Source organism: Dipodomys ordii, unplaced genomic scaffold (assembly GCF_000151885.1).
Source record: "Dipodomys ordii isolate 6190 unplaced genomic scaffold, Dord_2.0 Scaffold105, whole genome shotgun sequence".
In the NCBI taxonomy this organism is placed as follows: domain Eukaryota; kingdom Metazoa; phylum Chordata; class Mammalia; order Rodentia; family Heteromyidae; genus Dipodomys; species Dipodomys ordii.
Window position 1 is genome coordinate 1,100,997 of NW_012267321.1, and position 10,281 is coordinate 1,111,277.

The 10,281-nt window shown below is 54.9% G+C and overlaps 2 protein-coding genes across 2 annotated transcripts in view; one reads left to right on the top strand and one right to left on the bottom strand.

The window, feature by feature from the left end:
- Positions 1-810: 810 nt before the first annotated feature.
- Irf3 (interferon regulatory factor 3) lies at positions 811-5,500 on the bottom strand. The gene is made up of 8 exons (XM_013027696.1): positions 5,272-5,500; positions 4,466-4,638; positions 3,567-3,741; positions 3,411-3,481; positions 3,065-3,242; positions 2,587-2,967; positions 1,630-1,745; positions 811-1,031 (listed from the first exon to the last, which is right to left on the bottom strand). Exons 2-8 carry the CDS (start codon positions 4,628-4,630, stop codon positions 864-866), a joined length of 1,254 nt encoding a protein of 417 aa, XP_012883150.1. The 5' UTR covers positions 4,631-4,638; positions 5,272-5,500; the 3' UTR covers positions 811-863.
- A 142-nt stretch (positions 5,501-5,642) lies between these two features.
- Bcl2l12 (BCL2-like 12 (proline rich)) overlaps positions 5,643-10,281 on the top strand; it is a 5,940-nt gene continuing 1,301 nt past the window's right edge. Inside the window, exons 1-6 of the mRNA XM_013027723.1 lie at positions 5,643-5,730; positions 6,302-6,416; positions 6,612-6,754; positions 8,100-8,186; positions 8,272-8,363; positions 8,946-9,233. Of these exons, the coding sequence (XP_012883177.1) occupies positions 6,310-6,416; positions 6,612-6,754; positions 8,100-8,186; positions 8,272-8,363; positions 8,946-9,233 (717 nt within the window). The 5' untranslated portion in view covers positions 5,643-5,730; positions 6,302-6,309. The remainder of the gene's footprint in view (positions 5,731-6,301; positions 6,417-6,611; positions 6,755-8,099; positions 8,187-8,271; positions 8,364-8,945; positions 9,234-10,281) is intronic.

The window sequence follows — 10,281 nt, forward strand, 5'->3', positions numbered from 1 at the left end:
CCTCGGCCCATTTCCTCATACACAGTGGCAGAATCACAGACACAGGTGGTAAAGTGCAGTAGTTGGATGTGGATAAAGTGGGTGACTGGGATCCCAGCCCCCTACCCCCTCCAGGCCCCCAGTGCCAGAATTGCCCCATCTGCAGGAGCCCTTTGAGCTGATTGCTTTTCAGCAGTTCTGTAGGCTGCTGGTGGTCTAACCGAATCTGCTCAGGGGGAAGGGAGCAGGGCCCAGGGCCTATCAGGCAGCATGGCTTCCATTGGTCGCCCCTTACCCTGAGCCGCAGCCCATCAAGGAGGGGTAGCAGGCCCAGAACCCCTGCCCAGAAAAGAACCTGAGGTTGGAGTTGGGCACCAGTGGCTCATACCTGTACTTAGGAGGCTTAGAGCTGAGGATCGGGGTTCAAAGCCAGCCTGGGCAGGAAAGTCTGTGAGATTCTTATCTCCAATAAACCACCAGGAAACCAGTGGCACTGTGGCTCAAGTGGTAGAGCACTTGCCTTGAGCTGTAGAGCTAAGGGACAGTGTGCCCAGGCCTAGGGTTCAACCCCACGACTGGGGGGGAGGGAGGGAACCTGAGGCTGAGGCCAGAAAGGGGCCCAGGGTAACTGGATCTAAGCAAACCCTTTCTAGGCAAAGCAGAGCTCCCCCCTAGTGCAACCCTGGAATCCTCACCTTCCACCAGGTCTCTGGAGCAAGAAAGGGGGCAAATGTCAGCTGCCCCCTGCACAGTGCCTGGTTACCAAGCATTGCTGCATAGGTAAACTGACAGCTGGGCTGGGACACCCAATGCAACACACCCTGTGACTATAGCAGGAATTGCTTTATTGGTCCCAGCAACCCCAGGCTTGGGCCTCCAGGAGCCTAGACCTCCATGTCTTCCACCAGGTCCTGCAGGTAGGCCTTGTACTGGTCCGATGAGAGGGAGAGGGGTTGGCTGTTGGAAATGTGCAGGTCCACGGTGTTCTCCAGTGAGGAGGCCCCCCCCAAGCGGGCCATTTCCAGAAGGGCCCTGAGGCATGTGGGAACAACCTGTGGGGGCAGTGCGGAGCCCAGTCAGGCAAATTGCCCACCTACCCAGTTCCATCAGCTCCCCAGTTTAATTTGCCCACACGGAACCACCAACTATAAGGCATGCTGGGAAATGTAGTTTTTCCCTCAAGGGAGACCAGTATTCCTAGGGCTGAGCAGCTGAGGGTGTGTTAGAGAGGGGGCTCAAGATGGAGGTCTAAGCCAGGCACCAGTGCCTCACGCCTGTAATCCTAGCTACTCAGGAGGCTGAGATGTGAGGATCACGGTTCAAAGCCAGCCTGGGCAGGGAAGTCCGAGAAAGTCATATCTCCAATAAACCACTCGAAAACCGGAAGTGGTGCTGTAGCTGAAGAGCGCAAGGACAGCGCCCAAGCCCAGAGTTCAAGCCCCATGACGGACCAAAAAAAAAAGATGGAGGTCTACCAACTACAGGAGCTAGAGATGTCAAGTCAGGCTTTCTAGTGAGATCACCAACTAGTGACCCGAGACCTGTGAAGTTGTCCTTTCCCCAGGGGATTCTGGGAGTTGTAGTTCCTGGAGCTATAACTTTTCTAGGTTAAGACCACCTGCCAGCCCCAGGAGTCTGGACAGCAGGCACCTTGACCATCACGAGCCTCTTGACCCACGGCTGGTCCCGAGGCCACGCCTCTCCCACACAGAACCAGAGGGTGTAGCGTGGCGAACGTCTACTTCCTTCCATGAAGGCAATGAGATCTAAAGGCACAGAAGTAGGGTCAGAGAAGGGAAGAACACACTTGACCCACTCCCAGTCCCACTCTCCCGTGGCGAAAACCCTTTGCCACTACAAATGGGCTGCCGGTCTGAGGAAAGCCTCTGCAACTCTGGCGTAAACTTAAAATGTTCTCCCTCCTCCCCATCAGGAGGCTGGGGGGGTGGGGTGAGGGGGAGGGATGGGACTCCGGACTGCCCCTCCCCCTGCCTACCCAGAACCTCAGCCATTAGTTGATATAGGAACTTTTTTGACATACTGAACTTTTTGCCCAGGGGCTGGCTTTGAACCCTGATTCTCTGATCTCTGCTTTCCAAGTAGCTGTTATTACAAGCCTGAACTAGCTCTTCTGGCTGGGGAATTTTATCTTCCTTGACTGGATGTTTTGGTGCTAGGATGGCGCACAGGGCCCTGTGCATGCTAAGCAGGCACTGCACAGCTGAGCTGCACCACAGCCCTCTCGTTTCTTTTTTTTTGGGGGGTGAGTTTTTTGGTCGGTTGTGGGGTTTGAACTCTGGGCCTGGGCACTGTCCCTCAGCTCTTCAGCTCAAGGCTAGCACTCTACCACTTGAGCCACAGCACCACTTCCAGCATTTTCTGTTTATATGGTGCTAAGGAATCGAACCCAGGGCCTTATGCATAAGGCAAGCACTCTATCACTGAGCCACCTTCCCAGCCCCCCTTCCATTTCTTTGGGTATCCCCTGCCCTGATGACCGTGATGGGCAGCCTTCTCTGTACTGAGCCCTGAGCTACACAGGAGTAGCCTTCTGCCCCAGCTCCCTTCGCCACCATGCCCTTGGCTTCCTATGAGGGGGGGGCTCACCTGTCACGAAGGGCGCTAGGTTGAACACGTCTGCATCCTTGTCCTTGGGGACCTCACCATCATGCCCGTGCCCGCTGTTGGGGAGCAGCTCCTCCCCTATGGCCCAGTAGGCATGGGAGTGTCCCAGGCGACGGCTCCACAGCTGCTGCCCAGCCCGCCACAGAGCCAGGCCACCCTTCAGGCCACTGAGCACGTGCCTCACGAAGTCCTTCACTCCCCTGTCAGACAGCGACAGCCCAGGGTCTGGCAGTGCTATTGGCTGCCAAGGCAGTGTCGGGTCCACATCCTCTGAGCCCACCAGCCGCAAGCCCTGGGGGCAGAAGACGTTCCGCTGGAAGACTTGCCGGCCTCGGTAGAAGACGGTCACCTCGAACTCCCACTCTGACCAGCAGCAGCAGCAAGGAGGAGAGAGACAGAGAGGGCCAGAGTAAGGGCCACTGTCCTACTGCAGTCCCCCCACCCTACAGGTGGCACTCACGTTCCTCAGACACCAACAGCAGCCTCAGTGGGTTACCAGGGGGTGCCGGGTTTGGGTGGGGCATAGAATTGTTCAACAAGACCTGAGGGTAGTGATCAGGGGCCACAGCCAGGCCCGAGGCACCCTCTTGTGGGAGTGAGGCCAATGCCATGTCACCCAGCAACTCTAGGAGGTCTTCCTGGAGAAAGAAAAAAAACAAACATTTCAACAGGCTTTTCTGGATCAGCAAATGGGAGACTGGAGGGGATGAAATGGGGGTCCAAGGGGAGAGGACAAGGCCTGAGCAGGCCTAGAGGATGAGGCTAAGGTAGAAGCTGCGGGGTAGGGGGACTGGGTGTAATGTCACCTGGGTGTCTGGGGTAACGCCTCCAGCATCAGTGTCTGGAGAGGTGTCAAGCTGAGGAGAGTCTCCAGCCTCTGTGGAGAGAGATGTGAGCAGAGTAGGGGCAGAGAGCACTACAGCCCCTTCAACACCTCCAAATGAAACTCTGCTTTGACATACCTGATGAGTCCACAAACTCGTAGACCTTATGCGGGTCATAGGGGTCCTTGCTCCGGTCCTCAGTGAGGCGTATCCCTTCCTTCCGATTCAGGGCAGACCGGAAATTTCTCTTCCAGGTGGGCAGGTCTGGCTTGTCTTTCCCAGGAGTGTAGGCACCGCTGGCCTCCGCCCAGGCCTGTAGCACAATGGTACCCAGATGCTCCTAGAACCCTAACACAGCCCACAGGACTTTCCAACTCTGCAAGGCACCACCCCCAAATTGTTGTTATCCCAATATCCTCCCTCACCGCCCCCCCCCACCTATGCCTCTAGTTTTCAACGTTTGTATCCTAGCTACTCAGAAGGCTGAGACCTGAGGATCATAGTTTGAAGCCAGCCTGGGGAAGGAAAGTCTGCAATACTCTGATTTCCAATTAACCACCAAAAAACCAGAAATGGAGCTGTGGCTCGAATGGTAGAGTGCCAGTCTAGAGTGAAAAACCTAATGGACTGGCTGGGCACTGGTGGCTCACGCCTGTCATGCTGGCTACTCAGGAGGTTCAGATCTGAGAATCCCAGTTCAAAGACAACCCTGGCATGCCAGAAAGTGCGTGAGATTCACATCCAACAAATGACTCAGAAAATGCCAGAAGTGAAGCTGGGGCTCAAGTGGTCAAGAACTAGCCTTTGAGCACAAAGAGGGTCAGGGACATTGCCCAGGCCCTGAGTTCAAACTCTAGGACTGGCACTGTAACTCTGTCAGTAGCATCCCATCCTGCTTCCCACCAACAGGCCCTGAACCTGCGGGTCCCTACCCTCAGGTTCAAACCCCACCCACCCCACATTAGCATGAGCCCGACCCTGGAGCGGTAACCCCGCCCCCTCGAGGCAGCCCAGCTCTAGCAAGGTTTCCCGCGCACCTGGAAGATGCCGAAGTCCACCAGCTGTGCGTCCTGCCGCAGACCGTGCTTCCAGGGGATTCGGAAGCGTCGGCGGTTCGCGTCCAGCCAGGCCACGCCTTCCAGCCGCCCCTGGTCCAGCTGCGATATCAGCCAAGGCAAAATCCGCGGCTTTTGGGTTCCCATGGTCCGGCCTAGGCGTGCGGGGCGGTTCCTGAATGCGGGCGCCCTCTGGAGCCCACCGGGCCTGAGGGTAACGCGCCTCGGTGTAAGCTCCCCGCTCCCACCGCCCCCGTCGCATGTTTTCCTGGGGGTACAAAACTCCAGTCTGCTCACGCCATCCTCTAGAGACTCTCCCTTAGTCCCACATCCAATGCAGACCCCACCCCCCTTTCCTCCTCAGCGCGGCCCCTAGATGCCGCCAGGGCAGATCCCTCCATCCCGCACGCGTCCAAGGCTGGAGACAGGACCCCCACCCCTCGCGATCTCTGAATCTCTGAGCAGATGCGGACCCCACATTTTGCCCTGATGTAAGCCCCCTTCCCCACCGAGGACTCTCCTCCCACCCCCCATCTGCAAGACGGATCTCCCTCCACAACCGCCCCCGAACAGCCTCCGGGAAGAACACGCCCCCATTTTCCAGAATGTTGTTTCCCTGTGTCAGAGAAGCGCTCCCCCCCCCCAGCCCGTGTAGAACCCTCCCCTCCGTCTCCCGCCCCACTCGGTCTAGTTTCCCCAGGGCCAGCTGTTGAAGGTCCCTCCAGATTCAGGGACGTCCCGTCCGGTTTCTCAATCCGCCCAGTCCCGAACTCTTCCGCCTTCCCTACCGTGGAGAAGTCGGGCGCGCACGGCGCTCGGGCCCACCCCGGTTTTGGGGGGTTGCAGGTAGCTGTCAGACTCGAAGCCGTGCAACCCGCTGCTTGTCAGCTAATGTTCCCGGCGCTGGGCCTTTTCGTCTCGATCGATTTCTCGAAATACAAACTTTTTCATGTTTCGGACGACACACTTGAAAAACCAAAAGTGGGTTCGGAAGAGTCGAGTCCATCCTCCCGCCCCACCTCCTCGTGACCTTTTTTGGACTTCCTGCCGCGGGCATGCTGGGAACGTCATATGCAAATAACCAGGCACGCGGTATTCCCCACCCACCCCCGCCGCTTCTACGTTGGGGCGGTTACCAACTCGATGCAGTGCGCAGGCGCGGGAAAGTTGAACTGAGAAAAAGTTTGTACAATTTGAATAGAGACCGTGGAGGGGACTAAGATACCGGCGGCGGGGTTCCGGACCAGGTGAGCTGCGTGTCACGGGAGAGGCTTGGGGAGGAAGGGGCTGAGGTTCAGGAGTGGCCATCCCCAGTCCTGCTTCTTTGGCATCCATATCTCTAGGATCCCCCGAACTCACGCCTGAGTTGGATAGTGGGAACTACAGCTCCCAGCAGGCTGCGCGGGAAAATAAGCTCGGATCAAGGGAACTGTTTGCCGCGGAGCCTACTGGGATTGGTAGTTCTCGATTCTCTGGGGCTCTAGCAGCTTTGCTTGTGCCCGCCGAAGTCTGAACTTTGAAGCCTTCTGCTCACTCGAGGATCCAGGAGCACAAGTTTCCAACCATCTCCTTTTTTGAATTCAAGAATCCAGACTCTTCCTTTCCCTAAATAAATCAGGCCTCAGACCTCAATCCCCACTCCCCTCACCCCCCAGGAGCCCCCAAACCTCAACTTTCCTGCTGAGTTCAGGAACTCGAAAGTGCTTGGGAACGCTCAAGTCCTGACCTCCTCTTCGTTTAGGGACTAGAAGTCCGGGCTGTAAGCCTCCTCTTCATGATGAACCTTGGCTCTGTCCATTCCCTTTCCCTCACCCACAGGTACCTCCATGGCAGGCTCCGAAGAACTGGGGCTCCGGGAGGATACACTGAAGGTCCTAGCTGCCTTTCTTAAGCGGGGAGACACTGCCGGGTCCCCTGTTGCAACCCCGCCGAGGTGAGAAGAGTGCTGTTCTGTTCCACGCACAGGGCCTGCACTTGGGTGGACGGTCTTGTAACTTTGGCCCCTGATCTCCGCCTCTCTCCTTTCTTCATGCCTCGCTATAGCCCCTGTCTTGGGTATTTCAAATGCAAAGGGTCTCTTTGCAAGGGATGTTTGGGGGTCACTCTCTGAAGTTTCACTTCCTCCCAGGATCCCTCACCAGGAGGAGCCGACAGATTTCCTGAGCCGTCTTCGAAGATGTCTTCCTTGTCCTCTGGGGAGAGGAGCCGTTCCACCTGAGTCCCCTCGACCTTGCTCCCTGCCCATCCAGCCCTGCTATGGTTCAGAGCCTGGTAAGAGATTTCCCCAGGTCATCTGCAGAAGCTGGCATGGCCGGGAGCGTTAGTTCCTAAAACACAGACAGGATGCTATCATTTAGTCAAGGCTCTCCAGCACATCATCATCCTGTCTTACCTTCCACCCCAGATTTTGTCAATTCTGTGTGCTACCTGGTTGGGGATATGGCCTCTGCCTAGCTAGTTATTATCTCTAGCTAATTATTATTCTTGCCCCCTAGGGAGGCAAGCCCCTCTGGTAGCTACAATAACCTCAGAAGACAGGCAGAGACTTGGTTTCAATCACAACTTCCTGGCTAGTATGTAGTAGGACTCTAGGAGCAATCCATTTTCTCCCTAGCTCCTCTGTTTTTTTTTTTTTCTTGTTTTTTCTTCTAGTAGCAGGGTAAGAATGGAGTAAGGAACTCAGGGGCTAAGTTCTGAGGATCACGGTTCAAAGCCAGTCCAGGCAGGAAAGTGTGTGAGACTCTTATTTCCAATGAACCACCAGAAAACTGGAATGGGCCCTGTGGAGAGCGCTCACCTTGAACTGAAGAGCTCAAGGACAGCATCCAGGCCCAGAGTTCAAGCCCCATGACCGACCAAAAAAGGAAGAATGGAGTAAGGAATCATTGGACTTGATCCAGTGACAGCCAGGTTTGCTTTCATAAGCTAATAATATCTTCGAGGTGTACTAGCAGTAAAAGGAATTTGCAGGTGGAGAGATGAATGATGATGTCTAAAATGGGAGAGGGTTAGGATGGTATTGACAATGTGTCTTCTGTTTGCCTTCTTGGATAATAATCATCCCTAAAATAATTATTTCTTCTTCTGCTTCTGCTTCTTCTTCTCTTCTTCCTCCTCCTCCTCCTGTTCCTCCTCCTCCCGGTCCTGGGGCTTAAACTCAGGGCCTGGCCACTGTCCCTGAGCTTCTTTTGTTCAAAGCTATAACTCTACCATTTGAGCCAGAGCACCACTTTCAGCTTTTTCTGTGTATGTGGTACTACGGAATCAAACCCAGAGCGCTCCATGCATGCTAGACAAGCACTTTACTACTAAGACACATTCCCAGCCCATCAGCCCTGAAATTCTTAGTTCAGTTTGGAGACATACTGAAGTAGAAAAGGACAAAGATTTGAGCATCTTGTGGGGGGAAGAGAGTGGGGGTCATGAGGTTTGAACTCTGGGCCTGGGCACTGTACCACTTGAGCCACAGCAACATTTCCGGTTTTCTTGAGGTTAATTGGAGTTAAGAGTCTCTTGGACTTTCCTGCCTGGGCTAGCTTTGAACTGTGATCCTCAGATCTCAGCCTCCTGAGTAGCTAGGTATGAGTCACCAGCTCATGAACTCTTTTTACCCCAGGCCCAGCCACTCCAGACTTCTATGCCCTGGTGGCCCAGCGGCTGGAGCAGCTGGTTCAAGAGCAATTGAGATCTCCACCTAGCCCAGGTGAGGTGCCAAGGTGCTCTGGGAAAGGATGAGGGTCAAAGGGTAGTCACGGCTTTGCCCCAGTGAAATCCTCTTCTGTCCCCAGAGTTGCAGGGTCCCCCACCTACAGAGAAGGAGGCCCTGCTTCGGAGGCTGGTTTGCTTGCTGGAAGAGGAGGCTGAAGTCATCAATCAGAAGGTGACTCGCGGGGCCTCCACTCTATGCTTTACTGGGACTGGGACTTTGTGAGATGGTGGGATACTGAGATTAGAAGCTGGATCCGGGAAGCTGAGAATAACTGTAAGTCCTGGATGGGAGAGGCTGAGACAGGAGGATCTTGAGTTCAAGGCCAGGCTGGACTATATTGTGAGATTCCTCAATCCCTAGAAAATTCCATTTCCTGTCATATACATGTCAATCATCAAATGTACGGTAGAGGGCAAAGTTGCTGGTTTGGCCTGGAGACCAAAAATGGCTCCTGGAGAGGTAGGGGCTACATACAGGCTCAGAATTTTCGACCGCATCTAAAGATATTCTTGGCTCTGATTGGTTGACCAAGAACTAGCCAGGGGCGTGGCTCAGCAATTCAGACCTATGACACCCTCCTGAGAGCTGTTGGCCTTATGGTGTGGCTTATGATTGACTAATGTGATAGATGGGAGGGGCTGAGCCTTAGCAACTAGGTGGGGCATGAACTAGGAAGCCACGCCCCAGCCTCCTATTGGCTGGCTGCTAGGTTATGCCTGAGATTCACCATCTCTTGCCTTTGGCAACCCACAGCTGGCCTCTGACCCCGTCCTACACCGCAAGCTGGCCCGCCTGTCAGCAGGATCCTTCTCCCGCCTAGTGGAGCTGTTCTCCAACCGGGAGAGCAGCCCTCACAGGAGCCGCACAAGCACCTCCTTGCCCTGTCCCGGGCCCCCACCGCCTTCTCCGGAACCCTTGGCCCGCCTGGCCCTGGCCATGGAGCTGAGCCGGCGTGTGGCACGGCTAGGGGGCACCCTGGCTGGACTTAGCGTGGAGCACGTGCACAGCTTCGCACCCTGGATCCAGGCCAACGGGGGCTGGGTGAGCCACCAAAGCGTCTCTGGGCCTCAGTTTACCCTACTGTAATGGGCTGGGGTGGTGGGGAAGGAGGCAGAGCTTAGACTTCCTTACTGAATTCCATGTTCCATTCATTCCCTCTGTGCTTTTTCAGCCCTGGCTATAGACCAGGCACTCACTACATATGCCTGGTGCAAACCACTGCTGTGTACTGACTATTGTGAGGCGACGGTGAGTGACTCACCCTAGGCCTCAGTTTCCTCTTTGGGAAGTAGGGAGAATGGGAACTGCTGGAATGTGATTTCCTCCAGGCTCACCTCTGTTCCTTCTGGAATCACCCCCAATAAGGGCTTTCATGGCTCCCCTCTTTGTGTGTGTGCTGGTACTCTAGATTGGTGGTTCTCTACCACTTGAGCCATACCTTCATGTTTTACTTCTTGCTGATTAGAAATAATCTCAAGGACTTTCCTGTCTGGGCTGGCTTCAAACCTCTATGTTCAGATCTCAGCCCCCTGAGATCTTATCCCCAGCACTGCAAATAATAATAATAAACCAGGCATCAGTGGCTCATACTTGAATCCTAGTTATTCTACTCAGGAGACTGAGATCTAAGGATTATGCTATCAGGGCAGACAGCTGAGCTGGAGGCATAGCTCAAAAGGTAGTATGCCATTCATGAGCAAAGAAGCCCAGCAAGAGCCGGGCACTGGTGGCTCATGCCTGTAATCCTAGCTACTCAGAAGCTGAGCTCTGAGGATCGGGTTTGAAGCCAGCTTGGGCAGGAAATTTTTTGAGACTCTTATCTCCAATAAAATACTCAAAAAAGCAGGAAATGGCGCTGTGGCTCAAGTGGTACAGCGCTCGCTTGAGCAAAAGAAGGTCAGAGGCAGTGCCCAGGTCCAGAGTTTAAGGACCCAGGGCTGACAAGAAAAAAAGGAAAGCTCCAGTATCTATCGTGGGTGCGTGTGTGTGCGCGCGCGCGCACACACACACACACACACACACACACACACACACACACACACACACACACACACACACACACACACACGAGGCTGGAATAGGATTTTCA